General features: G+C 39.2%; 2 protein-coding genes across 2 annotated transcripts; one reads left to right on the top strand and one right to left on the bottom strand.

Moving 5' to 3' along the window:
* Positions 1–2166: 2166 nt before the first annotated feature.
* abce1 (ATP-binding cassette, sub-family E (OABP), member 1) lies at positions 2167–16011 on the bottom strand. The gene is made up of 19 exons (XM_023299066.3): positions 15860–16011; positions 13169–13310; positions 13010–13095; positions 12654–12751; positions 11329–11446; positions 11098–11235; positions 10949–11018; positions 9505–9601; positions 9330–9419; positions 9136–9257; positions 7581–7705; positions 7284–7380; positions 6139–6198; positions 5919–5977; positions 5705–5815; positions 4914–5056; positions 4123–4245; positions 2982–3093; positions 2167–2506 (listed from the first exon to the last, which is right to left on the bottom strand). The coding sequence occupies exons 2-19, from the start codon at positions 13269–13271 to the stop codon at positions 2459–2461; spliced, it is 1800 nt and encodes a 599-aa protein (XP_023154834.1). The 5' UTR covers positions 13272–13310; positions 15860–16011; the 3' UTR covers positions 2167–2458.
* Positions 16012–16035: 24 nt separating this feature from the next.
* anapc10 (anaphase promoting complex subunit 10) lies at positions 16036–19306 on the top strand. Its single transcript, XM_023299067.3, has 6 exons — positions 16036–16184; positions 16860–16982; positions 17063–17153; positions 17410–17530; positions 17608–17661; positions 18809–19306. The coding sequence occupies exons 2-6, from the start codon at positions 16868–16870 to the stop codon at positions 18986–18988; spliced, it is 561 nt and encodes a 186-aa protein (XP_023154835.1). The 5' UTR covers positions 16036–16184; positions 16860–16867; the 3' UTR covers positions 18989–19306.
* The last annotated feature ends 842 nt before the right edge of the window (positions 19307–20148 follow it).

Genomic DNA, 20148 nt, shown 5'->3' with positions numbered 1-20148 from the left:
CTCCTCCTCCTCCTCCTCCTCCTCCTCAGTCGTCATGTCGACGGGATTAAAACACGCCCAGCTGCATCAAGGGAAAAACGCAGATTAACAGCAGAGAGGACGAAAACGGAAGCATTAGTTTATCTGAAACCTCGGTTTCCGTCCGCGACCTCGAGTTACCCTCAAATCCACAAACTCCCGGTGAGACGGTGAACCTCGGGGAGCTTCAAATGAACTCAATAAATAATGAAAATTCAGTCAGTTACACCATTTATAAAGAGAAAACTACAGTGTGTGTGTGTGTGTGAGATTAACTGAGAGGAAAAATCAAGTGTGTGTTTGTTAAAAAGCTACAACCAGCAGCATTACACATGTACACTAATCCTCTTACACACACACACACACACAGATAAACACACAGTCATGTTTATAATTTAATATTTATTTACATACAGTCTACAACAGCAGCAGTAGGATATTACTCACCATTTACTCTCATACAGTCCCATACCATCATACTTCCACCTCCGTGCTTCACTGTCAGGACTATGCATCCACTGTGGTACTGATTAATGGTACTATGACTCCTTCTAGACCTCCTGATTAGTGGTACTATGACTCCTTCTAGACCTCCTGATTAGTGGTACTATGACTCCTTCTATACCTCCTGATTAGTGGTACTATGACTCCTTCTAGACCTCCTGATTAGTGGTACTATGACTCCTTCTAGACCTCCTGATTAGTGGTACTATGACTCCTTCTAGACCTCCTGATTAGTGGTACTATGACTCCTTCTATACCTCCTGATTAGTGGTACTATGACTCCTTCTATACCTCCTGATTAGTGGTACTATGACTCCTTCTATACCTCCTGATTAGTGGTACTATGACTCCTTCTATACCTCCTGATTAGTGGTACTATGACTCCTTCTAGACCTCCTGATTAGTGGTACTATGACTCTTGACACTGGTTCATTCAGCTTTAGTTGCTCACTGATCTTCCTGGATGTTTTCCACCTTCATGACATCAGTCAGTTTTTTCACTTCCTGTCTTCAATTCTTTTCCATATGGAGCCATGATGTAGACATAGACAATAAATAAAACTGAGAAAGTTCAGCTCATTTTAGAACCATATTCAGGCACCTGGACTGACAGATTAGTTACACTGATCACAGATTGCTATCAGCTTTACATGTTCTGTGTTTTTAGGTCCTAGTTTGACATATAGTCAGACCATCTGAAGTATTACTGTTGTCTAATTTAATAATCAGCCAAAAATTCAGACTTTCTACCTTAACCCTCCTGTTTTCCTCATTTACAGGCACCAAAAAATTGTTTCCTTGTCTGAAAAAAATCCAAAAATTCAGCAAAAAAATTCCCCAAATTTCTGAAAATTTGCAAAACCTTCAGCAAGAAAATTCCAATAATTCCTTAAGTTTTATTTTTTTTAAATCCTCCAAATTTGGCAAGAAAATTCTTGTAAATATTTTCAAAAATGAGTAAAAATAAAAAAAAAACTAAAAATATCTAAAGTGATTACATATATATCAGCAAAACTTCTAATATTTTCTTTAAGAACATTTACAAAAAAATATCAAAGGCCCAGTGAAATTTTATGTGAATGTTCTTAAGAAACATTTTTTACCATCAAAAAATGTTCATATATTTCCCAAAAATGTTGAAAATGTGGACATCATAAGTTTCACTGTGAAAACATATTTTTTTCCACATTTTTAAACTTTAAAACGGGTCAATTTTGACCCGCAGGACGACACGAAGGTTAAACTGTTGCAGTGTGAAACGTCTGTCTCCCCCTACTGGAAGTAAGAATAATTGCATAAACACAGATTATCGCTGATAAAACACAACAGCAACCAGATTTAAACTCTGGTTGACCACCTGGTTCTTTATCTACAGTAACTTTATTTAATTATGTAAAGTTTTACCTTCATACTGTAAATATTTTCAGAGTTTCAGACCCTTAAATTCCATAGAGGTGGGTCCAGATTTACCACTTTTTAATGGACTTTTTCCATCATTTCTGAGCCTCATAACTTCAGCAGTACATCAGATAGACACATGACATTATTCAGGATAAATTGCTTTTGGGTTTATTGACCTGCAGCTTTAGCTGGGTTACACTTTGACCCTCTGTGTTTGTGAGCAGAAAGAGCAGAAGAATCCCATCAGGAAGCATCAGTTTATTACCACTTTAATGCATGATAGTTAAAATGCGCTGCTGAATGTTCCACGATGTCGCTGCTTGAGAATGGAGCCCAGCAGGCCGACGGACAGAATGCACTTTATTATTTTCAAACATGTCACAACATTTGCTGGCTATTGAACGCAGCCCGGTACATGGAGGCTGATGGTTTAAACTTCTTAAGTGAACGCAGCCTGGCTGGATGTGTCGAGGCAACGCTCGGAGGCTTCGAACGCAGCCCCGAAGCCGTCGCAGTTGGTCGCAGAGACGCTGTCTTAGTCGTCCAGGAAGAAATAGTTTCCGCTCTTCTTCTGTTCTGTGTCCTGCAGAGACGAAGCAGACGTCAAGTTTCAAACCATTCTGTTCATTTAGACTCTTAAAACAGTGATTCTAGCTCAGAACTGGAGCTTCTGGTCTGTTATTGTGTGACTTTAGGGTTTGAACAGGTGAGTCCAGGTAGAATCTGACATGTTAAAGTCACACAGTAAGTAATGGACCAGAAATCTCACAGTTCTGGGACAAAACCTCTGAGTGAGAGAATGATAATTCTCAATAATGGGTGCTTGGTACTAAATTCAGACGGTTATTTTGTTGACATTTTAGTGATAGCCAGTTATTTTTTAATAAAAATAGAGACACAAAATGGCAAAACGAGATATGAAAGGACGAAACACATACACAAAATGACACAAAATGATAAAAATGACACAAAATGACAAAACGAGACAGGGAACGTCAAGTCCCTCGGTTATATATTGACCAAACTGAGGATATATATTGAGGTTTAAGCTGTCGTACCTTGATGGAGTTGAGTTTGTTGATTCGTGGTCTGAAGTTGTTCGGGTCTCTCCTGAACGTGATCTCCAGCAGCGACAGGAACCGGTTCATTCCAGCCAGCAGACTCTGAGGCCTGATGGACACAGATTGGGTTCATGAAATTAAATTCCTTGGAGTCATTATTGATGATAGAATTACTTGGAAACCTCATATTAAATATATCTCTACAAAAACGTCTCAAAGCATTTCAGTGATTGCAAAAGTGAAGCACATTTTAAATAGCAAAGCCTTACATATTTTGTTTTATTCTCTGATCTTACCTTATTTAAATTACTGCACTATGGTATGGGGCAGTACATACAGAAGCACATTACAACCAATATTCATACTCCAAAAAACAGCTGTCCCATTAATTCATAAGGTTAATTTTCTTGAACACACAAATGTATTATTTTTAAAATCAAAAATTATGAAATTCTATGACATTGTGGAATTTCAAGCTGCATAATTTTTATTCAGAGCAAGGAAAAAAATGTTACCATTGCAACTACAGAGTACATTTCAAGAATGTGTTGGTGGATATTAAATTCCAAGAAGAATTAAATTTTAGGCTACCAAAACATAGAACAACAATGAAAAGTTTTAGTCCTACAATAAATGGGGTATGGCTGTGGAATAAACTTTAGATGGAACTGAAATAATGTTCAAACATCAACCAGTTTAATATAAATACAAACAAAACATTTTGGAAGGTACAGTGAAGAGGAACATAATGACCACTAGGGGGCGCAGTAGTATTGATTTGCAACTGATTAATTGATGTATAATGTTGATGTAATTTATCTTTTTGCCTCAGTGAAATTATTGGTGGTGAATTTGGTTTTCATTGAATATTTTTCATGGAACTGATGGGAATAAGTGAATGAATTTAGGGTGGGATTAAATAAGTTTTAAGTTCTTCCTGCTTCCTTTTGAACATGTTGAAGTTTTGTTTTCCTCTCATTCTCCTTATATGAGAAGCATGATGGACTATTTTAGCTGTTTTGTGAATCATTCATTGAATGTTTTTAAATTACATGTTCGAAATAAATAAATAAACAAACAGGGACCAGTTATCTACAGCTCAGTGACATCATGGTGACATCACAGCGAAGCGACTCACGTGTTTGCCGCCGTGCTCTTGGAGGGAATTCCGTCGAACACGATGACTCTGTCGGCCAGGTAGGTGGCCATGATGAAGTCATGCTCCACCACGAAGGCCGTCTTCTTGGCGTGGAGGATGTACCTGAAGATAAAAACACGCTTACATGTGAAAACACGGAACTGATCGAACAAATAATCCATATTAACGAAAACGACAAAATCAAAACACGAAATGACAAAATCGAGACACAGAACAACAAAAACGAGACACAAAATGACAAAATTGAGACACAAAATGACAAAACAGTAACAAAATGACAAAAACGAGACACAAAACGACAAAAACGAGACACAAAATGACAAAAATGAGACACGAAACGACAAAATGAGACACAAAATGACAAAACGAGACAAAAAAAGCGTCAAAAATGAGACACAAAATGACAAAAATGAGACACGAAATGACAAATCGAGACACAAAATGACAAAACCTGACAAAAAAAGACAAAAATTAGACACAAAATGACAAAAATGAGATATGATTGATGAAACGTCAAACATTCGATGCTTCAGATGAGATTCTGCTGCTTTGTTTCATCTTAAAATGGATTTGTCTGGAATTTATGCATCAGTTTTTAATATTTAACCGAGAATAAGAATAAAAACTTTCATCTCTGGTTTGGGTTTTACCTCTTTTATTATAAAATGACAGATTTCTACTGGATTTAAAATCTTTATCGGTTGTGTTTGGAGGAAGAACCAGCAGCAGGATGATGGAATAAACATTAAATCAGGATTAACAGAGCTGACCTCTTGATGACTCTGGCTGCCATCAACCTCTGCTCTGAGTCCAGGTAAGCCGAGGGCTCGTCGATCAGGTAGACATCGGCCGGTTTCCCCAAACACAAGGTGAGGGCGACTCTCTGCAGCTCACCTCCAGACAGGTTCTGGACCTGCAGACGGATGGTAGATCACCTGAAGTCAGTCACTTACTACTAATGATAGAAACCACCTCAGTTAGGGTAATGTTGGTGAGAAGAACTGATGATTGGATGAAGATGATCAGGTGTAGTCAGGTCTAATCAGATGTAGTCAGGTCTAACAGGTGTATCCAGGTGTAGTCAGGTCTAGTCAGGTCTAACCAGGTGTAGTCAGGTCTAGTCAAGTCTAACCAGGTGTAGTCAGGTCTAATCAGATGTAGTCAGGTCTAACAGGTCTAACCAGGTGTAGTCAGGTCTAGTCAGGTGTATCCAGGTGTAGTCAGGTCTAGTCAGGTGTATCCAGGTGTAGTCAGGTCTAGTCAGGTGTATCCAGGTGTAGTCAGGTCTAGTCAAGTCTAACCAGGTGTAGTCAGGTCTAATCAGATGTAGTCAGGTCTAACAGGTGTATCCAGGTGTAGTCAGGTCTAATCAGATGTAGTCAGGTCTAACAGGTGTAACCAGGTGTATCCAGGTGTAGTCAGGTCTAACCAGGTGTAGTCAGGTCTAATCAGATGTAGTCAGGTCTAACAGGTGTAACCAGGTATATCCAGGTGTAGTCAGGTGTATCCAGGTCTAACCAGGTGTAGTCAGGTGTATCCAGGTGTGCAGCAGTAGACTTACGTCCTGGTCGATGATGCTCTCGATCTGCAGCGGCTTCATGACGTCGGTGATGAACTGAGGATGAGTGTAGGCATCTCTGATCTTCTCATGGAGCAGAGCTCTGACACTGCCCTGAACACAGACACACAATCACTACACAACCCTGAACACAGACACACAATCACTACACTGCCCTGAACACAGACACACAATGACTACACAACCCTGAACAAACCTTGAACTTGGGGCTGATGGTTTGAGGCTTGTAGCTCACATTCAGGATGGGAACCTCACCTGGTGACAGAGGACAGGTGTGTCAGTGTGTGTGTGTGTGTGTGTGTGTGTGTGTGTGTGTGTGTGTGTGTGTGTGTGTGTGTGTGTGTGTGTGTGTGTGTGTGTGTGTGTGTGTGTGTGTGTGTGTGTGTGTGTGTGTGTGTCTCAGTGTGTAGTTGTACCTCCTCCATCAGGTTTCAGTCCTCCTGCTAACATCCTGATGAAGGTCGTCTTTCCAGTGCCTGCACAAACAAACAAACAGTTTACTTTAACATAAGCTTCATTTAGAAAACTGATGGAAAATATTTATTTACAAAATCAGCATTTTACTCTTTTTGTCAAAGAATAGAAACTGAGCACCATGACAAAGACTTCTGTGGGCATAAATGACCTCCAACCACATCGTATTGAGTTTATCAGGACAGCGTACCAACACCCAAACCTCTGTCAGTACATGTCTGATGTTTAGCAGACTTAATAACATTCTCTGTACTCAGTTTGTTCTCGATTAGTCAATAAATGTTTGATAATGCTGATGATTTTTAAGAGATTTCATCAAAATTAGTGTCTCTTGACCAGAATTACAGAAGAGTTCAATGACAGTCGCAAAGGTTTAGAGGGTTAAACATCTGAACACTTCAGTAAAGAGAAAGTTTCTGATTTTAATACATTTTTATTATTTATTCTATTAAATTAAGGTTACTGAAGGTGATTTTCTTCATTTAAAATCAAAGAAAGATGAAGTTCATGTACCTGAACCCAACATCTGAGGGGACGTTGCTGCACTAGATGGGTTGGAAATCGATAAAGTCGATGATTTTCTAGATCTTGGAGGCTGCGCCGACACAGCACATGATATAGAAACATAAACTGGTAAAGCTTGGGCAGAATGGTCAAAAATATGGGTATCTCCAATTAAAACGGCACCCAAACTGAGAGTATTCAAGGCGTCAGTGGAATCCATCTGGACTCCTGGTCAATAACAAAGACACTGCTGATGGGACTTCTACCGGAATGTTAGGTATGGTACAAAACATCTCCTGGAGAGCACACCTCACCAACAAGTCGCTATATGGCTCACATCCACGATGGTCAACCATCATTAGACAACATAGACTAACCCTTGCTGGACATCTATTATGGAAACCTGATACTATCTGAAGGGTTGGTGGGCCTAGAACAACATTAAGGAAGGTTCTAGAAGAAGAGTCTGGTTTAGAAGGCAAAGAACTTTGGATTGCAATGTTGGACGAAGAACTTTATTCATGTCACCGATTCCGTCAGATGCCATTGAATGATGGACTAAAATCAAAGCAGAACGTCTCACCGTTCTCTCCCAGCATCACCATGATCTCAGAGTCCGTGAACTCTCCTCCTTTGATCTCCAGCGTGAACTCGCCCATGGTCTTCGCCATGTTTGGATACTGAAAGAAGAGACAAACTTCAGAACCTCACTGTGGCTTCAATGAGAACATTTAAACCCACGAGGAAAAGAAACAAAGTATTGATCAATGAGGAAGAAAACACAAGACGAAGGAGAAGAAATTTTTAATATTCTGCAATAGTTTTGGGGTTTGAACTCAGATGAGAACAAACCGGTTAAAATGGAGACTTAAGGACAGACCTGGTAATGCCTGAGTCTCTTCACCTCCTCCTCATTGGCCGTCTCAGCCACCTTAAAGACCAATGAGGTCTCACGAAACCTGAGATTCTCCGTGGGAACGTAACCGTCCAGGAAGATGTTGATACCTGGACGAAGGACAGAAAACATTTTTACTGTTAGTTTCAGATAATTCACCAGCAAATATTAAATATTAAAGTTCCCTCTAACCTCCTAAGAATCAGTTGGTTCTTTATCTACAGTAACTTTTAATTAATGAAGCAACGTTTTATCTTGATATTTGAATATTTTCAGAGTTACAGACCCTTGAAGTCCATAGAGGTGAGTCCGGATTTCATTCTGATGAAGTGATGAGGTTCAGAAATGATGGAAGAAGTCATGGACTTTTACCATCATTTCTGATCCTCAGAACTTCATCAGTCCAGCAGATAGAACCATGACATTTAGGAGGAAAAACACATTTGAGTTCTGGTAAAAATCAGCTTTACATCCACTCCAGGTGTTCTAATCTAAACACCAAATCTGTTTTTTGTTCATTTTCTCTTTAACTAACATTGAGCATCAATATTATGGGATGTATATAGTTTGAACAGGAAAATATACTGTCAAAAATGTGAAAATTTAGAAATTTACTCTGACAGAGTAATTGTTGTCCATTAGATGATCCTGGTATCTTCTGTGTGTAAAAATGTTCCTTTCATTGTCTAGAACTTGTTCTGACCAACCACCTATCATACATGCTGATATGAGCCTGGAAAGTTTACCCACAATGCACTGTTTAAAACAACTAAAATTTCTCAAAAATGACTCAAGATTTGTCCAAAATGACCCAAAACCTGTCCAAGCTGACTACACTTTGGTCCAAAGCAACCGCTAATTTGTTCATAATTACAAAAAAATTGCCTAACATGACAAAAATTTCTCCAAAAATGACTCCAAATTTGTCCAAAATGACAAAAAACATCTCTAAAATTACTAAAAAAATTGTCCAAAATTATCAAAAAAGTTCTTTAAAATGACTCAAGTGAAGAGGAGTCTTCAAGAAAATGTACATATTGGAAAATTATTTTAAATTTCTCCTCAATCAAATGTGTCCAAAATGACCCAATTCTTGACTAAAAAGACAAAAATTTCTCTAAAGTGACTCATAAATTGTCTGAAATGACCAAATTCTTTGTCTATATGCTGCAGTGATGAAGGGAAATGTTGCATGTCTTCATTAAATATATAAATATTACATTAAAACTATCTGTCACTGAATTCCCCTACTCATTTTCTCCATAAGTGTGTTTAATATAGGCTTTACACAATAGATACCTCCACAAATATTCTATGAAATGTGTTTATCTTTGACCTGGTAAACTCTATTATTGCTTCTACGTTTTGTCCACCATATGAACCCTGATGGCAGAAACATCATCCCAGATCCATAAGAGAAGCATTACCACACATTCAGGAGTTCACATGTGGCCAGCTAAAGTCTACTAAAGTTCTTTAAAAACTTATTGGTCGATCATAAATCTGCAGTAATAGCGTATAAACTGTGTTTGGACGCTACCTTCTCGGACGCTGAAGGGCATGGTCACCACTCCGTAGGCGCTGGGAACTCCGTACAGGCAGCAGATGAAGTCGGACAGATAATCCAACACACTCAGGTCGTGTTCCACCACAATGATGTACCTGAAGCACAAACACAGCTGTAACCGTCTGTCTGAAGCTTGAAGCTGCTCTGGAGTGAATAAACTCCTCTACCTGTCCGGGGTGATCAGCGAGCGGATGGTGATGGCAGCCTTCAGTCTCTGCTTCACATCCAAATAACTGGACGGCTCGTCGAACATAAAACTACAGCAGAAAAGCAGAAAACACAGCAGTCAGCTCGGTTCTCGGATCAGCGTTTAAACGGCTAAAAGGACGCAGGTTTCCTCACATGTCGGCTCTCTGGATGCAGACGACGGCGCAGGCGAACCTCTGCAGCTCCCCTCCAGATAAATCCTCCACGTTTCTGTCTCGCAGGTGACTCAGGTCTGAAAAACACAAGCGACGGTTGGAGTTTCAGCTCAGAAACAGAAAAGATAACTTTTAATATTCACAGGGCAGCTAACTGAGGCCTCATTATCCAGGATTTACAGGATCAATAAATGTGTCGACTGTTTTTATGACTGTTTAACTACAGCTGGAAGATAAAACAGAAGATTCCCACAGTAGTGATGATAACGGACTTCTGGTTCAGGAATAGTCGACATTTCTGTTAAATCACCCACAGACGGACACAAAATCATCCAGAACAACCAAAAAGACACAGAAAACAGCAACAAAGAGGATCAAAAAGCTCAGAAAGAGATACAAAAACAACAGAAAAAGATGTAAAGTGACTAAAATCAGATGCTGAACGACACAAACAGATGTTTAATGACTGCAAAGACACACAAAAAGACCAGAAACGCATGTAAAGTGACTACAAATAGATGCTAAACAACACAGACGCAAACTGAATGCAAGCTGAGATTAAAGCACCTCTAAGACACAGTAATACTTATAAAATGGCTGCAAAGAGACTCCAAACAACTGTGATGAGACCAGAAAATGATGCAAAATGACACAAATAGATGCAAATTGGATGCAAGCTGAGATAAAACCACCTCTAAGACACACTAATACATGTAAAACTGCTACAAAGAGAATCAAAAAGACAAGTAAGACACACAAAATAATGAAAAGGGGATACAACACAAACAGTAGTAAAATGACTGCAAAGACACACAAAAACACCAGAAAAACATGCAAAATGACTAAAAATAGATGCTAAATAACAGAAATTGCAAAATATAAATAGCACAAATAGGTGTAAAACAACAACAAAGACACACAAAAAGCTCTGAAAACAAGAAAGTGACTAAAAACATGCAAAATAACATCAATAGATGCAAAGTGACCGCAAAGACACACGAAAACAACAGAAAAAGATGGAAAGTGACTAAAAACAGATGCTAAATGACACAAACAGATGTAAAACAACAACAAAAACACACAAAAAGACCAGAAAGAGAAGCAAATTGACAAAAACAGAGATGCTAAATAACAAAAATAGGTGCAATATCACATAAATAGATGCAAATTAACTGCTAGCTGAGATAAAACCACCTCTAAGACACACTAATACATGTAAAATGACTGCAAAGAGACTCCAAACAGCCGAGAAGAGACCAGAAAAAGATGCAAAATCAACACAAATGAAAGTAAATTGACCACAAAGACACACAAAAAGATCAAAACAAGATGCAAAGTGACGAAAAATTGATGCATAATAACAATCAGAGGTTGTGGAGGAGAAGCACTGAACTGTTGAACGTCCTCTAATAACTGGTTCTTACCGAGCTGGTCGCAGACGATGTCCTGAGTGTCGGTGTCGTCCTTCCTGCTCAGGATGGCTCCTACTGACCCCTGCAGACACACAGAAACATCAGCACCAGAGAAGAACCCTCAAAGAACGTCTAGAGAACGTCTAGAGAACGTCTGCTACCTTGACGGTCTTTGGGATCTGGTCGACGTACTGCGGCTTCACGATGGCTCGCAGGTCGTCCTCCAGGATCTTGGTGAAGTAGTTCTGCAGCTCGGAGCCTCTGAAGTAGGTCAGGATCTCCTGCCAGTCTGGAGGGTTCTGGAGGACAAACGAGGAGTTAAGATCCTCCTCAGAGATCTTTTAGAAACTCTCTGAAACGACTCGATCGCTCTGAAGACTCTGGACACTCACGTCGTACTTGCCCAGGTTGGGTTTCTGTTTTCCAGCCAGGATCTTCAGAGCCGTGGACTTCCCGATACCGTTGGTCCCTACCAGACCCAGAACCTCGCCGGGCCGGGGGATGGGCAGCCTGCAGCCGATCAATACCCATCAATATGAACAATGAATATAATACCGATCAAAATGAATAATCAATATGAAGACGGACACAGAAAAACCACAACACGACTCATGACAGCAGAGATCGTGTTTTCAACTGATTTATCTGAACCAACATACATGTAGTCTGAATTAAAATCTGATTTTTAAAGATCAAAATGCTAATTTTTTGCATTTTGTTCATGTGTCTTTTTGTGGTTGTTTTGTGTGTCTTTGTGCTCATTTGTTACTTTTTTAGTCATTTTCAGACTGTTTTGTGGCCGTTTTCAATCTGTTTGTGATCATTTTAGCTGTTTTTGTGGTTATTTTGCATTTTTTTGTCGTTATTTTGTGTGTCTCTCGCCATTTTGTGTCTTTATATGATAATTATCTCTCTCACTGAGTCATTTTCAGCTAACTAGTTAGCAATACCTAACTACCTGACCCTATGTTAAATGATTAATGATAGATAGGTAGATAGATACGTTGTCAATCCCGAGGGAAATTCGATGCTATGTTATATTAACTTGCTGAAGCGCTAGCTAGCTGACCCTATGTTAAATGAATGATGCTATGCTATATTAGCATGATGAAGCACTAGCTAGCTAGCTGACCCTATGTTAAATGAATGATGCTATGCTATATTAGCATGATGAAGCACTAGCTAGCTAGCTGACCCTATGTTAAATGAATGATGCTATGCTATATTAGCATGATGAAGCACTAGCTAGCTAGCTGACCCTATGTTAAATGAATGATGCTATGCTATATTAGCATGATGAAGCACTAGCTAGCTAGCTGACCCTATGTTAAATGAATGATGCTATGCTATATTAGCATGATGAAGCACTAGCTAGCTAGCTGACCCTATGTTAAATGAATGATGCTATGCTATATTAGCATAATGAAGCACTAGCTAGCTAGCTGACCCTATGTTAAATGAATAATGCTATGCTATGTGTGAAGCTACCAGCTGCTTCCATGTTGAAATTTAAAAACACATGCAGGTGATTTTACAGTTTTTTTTCTGTGTAGATACTGAAAATAAACCCTGAACGGAGAAACTGATGATAATTTAACAATAGTAACACAATAAATCTCATGTTTACTGAGTTATATTTTTGAAGATATTAAGCTATTAAAGGGTCACCACAGATCAGAAGGTGCATGAGGTGAACAGGTGAGTGTGAGCAGCGTACCTGTGCAGTTTGAAGGAGTTGGCGCAGTATCTGTGTGTGGTTTCCTTCTCCAGGTTACTGGGCAGGTTGACGATGGACAACGCTCCGAACGGACATTTCTACAAACACAGGAGGAACGACAGAATAAACTCTGACTGTTTAAGGAACAAAAGATGAATGAAAAACTAATAGAGACAGAAAGTACAAACTGGAAGAGGAAATTGAAAACAAATATATTTTATCGTGAAAAAACTGTCTGTAGTTTGAAGAGACTCTGATGTCAGTAGTTCTGTGATTTCAGACTCTTTCACACTTTAATGCTTTAAACAGGCCCACAGTTAGTAAAAACACAACAGAACCTTCATTGAAGTTCTCACCTTGATGCAGATGCCGCAGCCTATACACAGAGACTCAGAGATCCAGGCGATCTTACTCTGTGGAGTCACCTCGATGCACAGTTTACCTGCAGACACAGCACATGTTTAGGTCGGTGTTGTCACTCCTGTTTGATGGGCTGCCCTCCTGTCCACACTCACCCATCCGGACCACCGGGCAGCTCTTCTTGCACTCCTGACGGCATTTCTTGGGTTTGCATTTGTCGTGGTTGACGATGGCGATCCTGGTGTTCTTATCCGCCATGATGGAGGGCTGGAATGACGGACGCTAGCACCTGTGGAGCTGAAGAGCAGGAAGAAGGAGGTTAGAACAGAGACGGACTCATCAGGACTCTACTTTCCTGCTGCGTTCTGTCTGATTTTATACTTTTATTTGGTTTAACTTTATTTTTTAATGTCATTTACATGTATTTAAGACAGTTTGCTGACATGCAGGCTTCATATTAGCACAGTAAACTGAACACAAACAGGAGAGGAACTTCAGCTGGACGAAACATTTCAAGACACAAAGGATGATGTTTAACCCTTAAGACCCACCTAAATCTAGAAAATAATAATAATAAACACACAGATATATGTGTAATACATAGACACACACACAGTTTTTGCAGATTTTTTTCTATATTTCTATATATTTAAATATATAAAACCCAAATAAATAATATATATTCATTATATAAAATAAATAAATATTTATATATATATATATATATATATATATATATATATATATATATATATATATATATATATATATATATATATATATATATATATATATAATCTGTAAAACCCAAATATAATCTTTTTCTAGATTTAGGTCTTTCAGGGCTAAAGGTACAAATTCTCTCTGGGTTTCCTGCAAACTTTCTTAGAATCTCTTCAGTCAATGCATTTGTTTATTTTCCACTGTAATTCTATCTTAAACTACTAAAAAAAACTGTGAGTCTCTGTGGGTTTTACAGGGTTAAATAAAACAGGTTCTCTGTCTGCACCTGGTGTTAGCTTGACCAACTTCTGTACGACAAACATCTGAATGAATCCAAAGATAAAACCCCAAACATTCCAGAGTAATTCACTCTTTACCTCTAGGAAACGTGAAAATAAGAGACAAGTTGAAGGCAGAGAATCACAGATACTGAGGTGTATGAAGTTTAGATAGACTTATTCCAGTGTGGAGCATTTTCTACCAACACAAATGAGAATCAGCTCAGAGTCAGACTGAATGACAAACATTCAGCCTCAAACCTGTTCACTCTGCTGAAGCAACACATTCACCTCCAAACAAAACACCTTTAGGGCCAACAAAGGCCCACCACAGATCCACCAGCACGTATCTCCACAGATCCACCAGCACCACATATCTACATCCACGTATCTACATCCACAGATCCACAGCCACAGATCCACCGGCACGTATCAACTGCAACAGATCTACATAAACAGGTCTACACCAACAGGTCTATTATATTAGATCTACAGCTACACATCAACAACAGCAGATCTACTATATTAGTTCTACGACAACAGATCTACTACTACAGCAAATCTACTATACTAGGTCTTCTATTACAACAGATCTATTCCAACCAATCTACGACAACCAATCTACATATCTATGAAATTAGATCAACTACTGTAACAGATCTACTATACTAGATATACTACATTAGATCTATTAAAATAGCTCTACTACAAAAGACCTACTACATTAGATGTCCAACAACAAATATTCTACATTAGATCTATTATATTAGTTCTACAACAGATCTACAATATTAAATCTATTACAACCACAATATATTAAATCTATGATATTAGATCTTCAATTTTAAATCAACTACAACAGATCTACTGTAACAGAGCTACTATACTAGATCTACTATATCAGACCTACTACATCAGATCTACAACAACAGACCTACTTTATTCGTTCTACTATATTAGATCTACTACAACAGATCTGAACCAGCCTCCAACTTCAGTTCACTCCAGTGATCTCCAGCTTTAACTCAATAACAGATTCTCATTATCAGGCCCCAACAATCTGCTTCAGTCCTCCCCAATTCGCTGCTCTGCGGTCTTTGACAGGGCGAGTGAGTCACACCAGACTCTATTGTAAAGGTCTGGCCTTTTACTGTTGGTCCACCCCTGAACCTGTCCGCCTGACACTGCGGCATCTAAAAGCCTTTACCTGGTCAGTCAAATCCATCTGTTCAATACGGAATAAATCAGCGGGACATCTGACCCCAACCTGACATTCTGTATTCGTTGTTTTCCGTTATTCTCTCCGGTGGTAAACGGCTGAAACGCAGCGTGACGGGCGGTGGCAAGCAGCCTCCAGTTCGGATTTGTCCTCAAATAACCCTCTGATCTGTGACTCATTCATGAGCCGAATTCATCTACACACTCTACAACACCAAAATATCTAGAATGGAAACTTCATGAACCCATGGTACCGTCAGTGTTTACAAAAACCCTTAATCTGATGATTATCGAACGGAGTTTTGAGTGTAATTCTGACGCCAAAGGAAAAATCGTGATATTTTCGGGGCCCTTCTGTGACAGACTGAAGCTGTGCGTTAAACTGCACCTTCCGGCTGTAAAAAAGCTCCAATTGATTATTCAGACTGTCGATCTGCTGGTTTAAAAGCAACACTGGGGGCTAGAATGCGCCGTTAAGTTCAATCATAGGAGAAATCGGGCTACCGGTTGGCTAACGGCGTTAGCAGCGGAGGCCCCACACTTTGACAGCTGGAGAACAGCGCTCCTTTCTGCGGCAATTAAACGCTAAAAAACACCTCAGTGCGGATAGATGAAGAGCAAACTTACCCCTCTCCGGCTCCTTTAGCCCCGCAATGAAGAAAACAGAGCAGAAAAGCCGTGTAGAGACAAATACCAAGGGGGCAAACTTGGTTTTTTTTCCCCAGCAACGTGTTCTTCTCCTGGAAGCCGGCTGGAAAGATGGCGGGATGATACGCAGTCAGGGTGCGACGAGCCTGCTGCTGCTGGTGACGTCAGGTGAACGCGACGTTGTGGACTTCAAAAAGTGGGAGATTTGAAGCAGCAAAAAACAACAGATTTCAGCTTCTAGCGCAACAAACCTCACACCTGAGACACCGAGAGCACATCTGAGGCACCCGAGCTGACGCCGCCAGTGAGTCTGACCCCGGAAGTTTCACCGTAAACGGAGTTTTATCGGAGTTAGATCGGCTAAAGTGTAGCTGTTAGCATGTAGCTGCAGGGACACAAAACTGCGTTAAAATGATGATGATTATGTTTTGATTTGGCGCATTTTTAAAAGAATTTGTGACTAGAATTTAGTTTAAATAACCAATTTGTTTGCTCTTTAATTATATTAACCAAAAACTTGAACTTAATGCTGTTGAACGCGTTCGTTTTTTGAGATAGAAGACAAACTACTTCTCTCCAATTAAGTTATTTATTTTCTAATATCAGTGTCTCAAAAGAATCTTGTACAAGGACCTATTCTGTTTGGAACAGCCTCCCAGAAAAGGATAAAGTTTGATATGAACAGAACATTTTATATGGTGAAATGTGATTGGTTATAGAACACAAACATCTAATTCAAACATTGAAATGTGGCTAGAGCTGACGATAAACCATGGTTTAGATTTAGTTCTCCCATAAGTTGATGCACAGATTTGTCCATATCTCTTGGCATGTGATCCATCCAATCTCCAAGAACAGCATCCTGTAAATAGAACCCTCCTAGAACCCTCTTCCTGCTCTGTCAATCTGTTCCTTTGTTAGTTAATTAATGTTTAGTGAGTATTCTCTGACCTCACCACTGATGTTTCCTGATCTCCAGGTACCAGGATGGCCACGCCGAGCAAGACGCCGCCCGGCGCCGACCCCAAGCAGCTGGAGAGGACGGGGACGGTCCGGGAGATCGGCTCCCAGGCGGTGTGGTCCCTGTCCTCCTGTAAACCCGGTAAAGTCCAGAACAGAACATCCTGCTGAGAGCGTCCTGATCCGACAACACCTGAAGTATTTTCACTCACCTGTGTGCAGGTTTTGGAGTCGACCAGCTGAGAGACGACAACCTGGAGACCTACTGGCAGTCTGACGGGTCTCAGCCTCACCTGGTCAACATTCAGTTCAGGTAACCTGCAGCTCTGCATGTTTAGTTTATTAACATGTAAAAACCTGTAATCAACACGTCCAACATGTGTCCACAGATGTCACCAACACTAGAAATCACAGAAATTTAACTATTTCCAGCCTCTTATCTCTACTCCATACATCCAGCTGATGAGGACATCAACTATAGAAAGACGTTTCACCATGCTGAGTGGATCTCCAACACCTTCCTCCTCTGTTCTCTGTGAACCATCAGTATCGTCTGATTTGTTGTGCAGGAGGAGGACAACGGTGAAGATGCTGTGTATTTATGCTGACTATAAATCAGACGAGAGCTACACTCCCAGTAAGATATCCGTCAGAGTCGGCAACAACTTCCACAACCTCCAGGAGATCAGGGTAAATCTTTAAACTCACTCGTCTCGACTCTTCACCTGGAGCTCAGACTCACTCTGCCTTTGTTGTTGGTCCTGCAGCAGCTGGAGATGGTGGAGCCCAGCGGCTGGATCCACATCTCTCTGATGAATCAGGTGAGGATTCATTTCAATCTCAACAACAAGAGGAGAGTTATTATTCCCTGAGTTTGTCCTGAAAGGCTGCAGTCAGGGAGCAGAAGCCTCTAGAGCAGGGTGTCAAAGTCATTTTAGTTCAGGTTCACATTCAGACCAGTAAAATCACAGCATAATAACCACAACTCCTAACGCTTCCTGAGTTTTAGTGCAACAAAAGTACATTCTGAAAATGTTCACATTTAAGGAATTATCTTTTTACTAAACAACATGAAATTTCTTAAGAAAAATAAATGACATTTCAGCAACATTCAGCCTCAGTTTATCATTTCCACATTACAACTTCCAGATCACAGAGTGTCGACAAAGGAACACAACTTGTAATCACAGATATCTGGAACTGAACCATAGAGGATTTTACGTTAGGATCAAACCGACAAAAACAAGACACAAAATGATGACACGAAACCAAACAAAAAATTTGACAAAAAAGTTACAAAGCGACAAAAATGGACAAACGACAAAAACACTACAGAAAACAATAAATAAAACGACACAAAATGACAAAAATAAGACAAAACACACAAATGAGACAAAAAGGAAACAAAAAACAACAAAAACGAGAAACAATAAAACAAGAGACAAAAATGTTACAAAGTGACAAAAAAATAGACAACACAAGCGAGACAAAAAGGAAAACAAACCGACAAACATGAGACAAACGACACAAGAACAATATCATATTTTGGAGGGGCTCAAAACAACTTGTCATGGTCTGGAAATGATTTTAAATTTATAGTTTTACTAATTTACAATCTGCAGTTAATGTCTTCTCTGGAATTTTTACGCTTTGATTGGACCCTCTGGAGGACCGCTTTTGGTCCGCGGGCCACATGTTGGACACTCAGAACATTTGCAGAGTCCATATTTTCTGGGGATGGTAGCAGGGAAGGGGCTGTATGTAAACAGAAGGTGAATAGCGGTTAATTGGTTGCTAATCAGTGACGACAAAAAACAAAGTGTGGTTAAATCAAAGAGTCTGGCAAAGATAGAAGAACTGTGGGAAACAGAATGAAGGAGTGACACTAGAAGGTTTCTGTAGCTAAAACTGTTCTATTTTCTCCATCAATAAAAATGAGCTGAAGTGATTTTTTTTTTCTTGTTCCAGCGGACCAACCAGCCAATCAGCACCTTCATGATCCAGATCGCGGTTCTGGCCAATCACCAGAACGGACGAGACACTCACATGAGGCAGATCAAGGTTTACACCCCGGTGGAGGAGAGCTCCATCGGGAAGTTCCCACGATGCACCACGGTGGACTTCATGATGTACCGCACCATCAGGTGACTGAGCAGAAGAATCAACCAATCAGAGCCCAGGACGAAGCCGTGGTGTTCAAACTGAGCTGAAAACATCGAACTTCCAACGGGAAACATCGAATGAGTTCCTAAACTTGGACTTCCTGTTTCAGGAGCTCAAATGTTTGTGCCTCCAGACTGTTTCCTGCTGTGGATTTGATAAGGCTGAATTAAACGTTTCAAAGCCCGAATGTGACTGTTCATGTAGGAAATGTTTGGAGTTTCTGCTTTCAGACGGTCTTTAAATGCATCATCTGTGACCCAAGGTTCCATATGGGAAATTAAATCTGAGCATAGTTCATCAAAATCACTTTTTTTTCTACATGTTCCATTTAAAAGTTTGACAAAATAAACCGTTTTCACGCTCCAGTGAAACATCCAGAGAGTTTTCAGATGAACAGTAGGCAGTGTTTTCACATGTTACAGTGAAAACTGAAACAGGAGGAAAAAACAGCCAGAAAGTTCAGTGAGTTCTCAGCTGTTCTAAGTTTTTCTTCTCATCAAGCAACTAAAGTCCAGTTTGATGTTTAAATGAGCTGAACTGTGAGTTATTGTTCAATTTGACCAGCAGAGGACGCCAAATACCTGAGAACAGGAGCATTAATTTCATTGTTATTTGTGTTATTTATCATTATTATTAATCACTTTATTTGGCACAAACTGGACAGAAACAAGAAAATGTTGAAAAAGGTCGAGAAAAAAGGAGTAGGCTGCACTTTCAGGATCACAGTGGTGAGACCACTAACCCTATTAAATATAACAATAAATACAAAATAAATCATTTCATGCCATCTTCTATAATATAGTATGATTATAATATAAAAATATATTTTTAATATGAAATATTTTTACATTATATTTTCAAACTAAAAAATATATAAAAATACTGTATTTTTAAAAATATTTTAAAACATGTTTTTCATTTTAAAATAATTTTATATTATATTTTAAATATAAAAATCTTACATAAAATATTGCATTTTAAAAATATTTGTAAATATATATTTTTCCTTTTAATATAAAATAATTTATTTTATATTTTAATGTAAACAATTTTAAAATGTTATATTTTTAAATATTGTAAAACATACTTTTAATTTTAATATAAAATATTTTTTTATTTTAATATACAAATAGAATATAAAAATA

Source organism: Amphiprion ocellaris, chromosome 23, assembly GCF_022539595.1.
Source record: "Amphiprion ocellaris isolate individual 3 ecotype Okinawa chromosome 23, ASM2253959v1, whole genome shotgun sequence".
NCBI lineage: Eukaryota > Metazoa > Chordata > Actinopteri > Pomacentridae > Amphiprion > Amphiprion ocellaris.
Note: the sequence above shows the minus strand (reverse complement) of the source record. Positions and strands in the feature narration are given on the sequence as shown.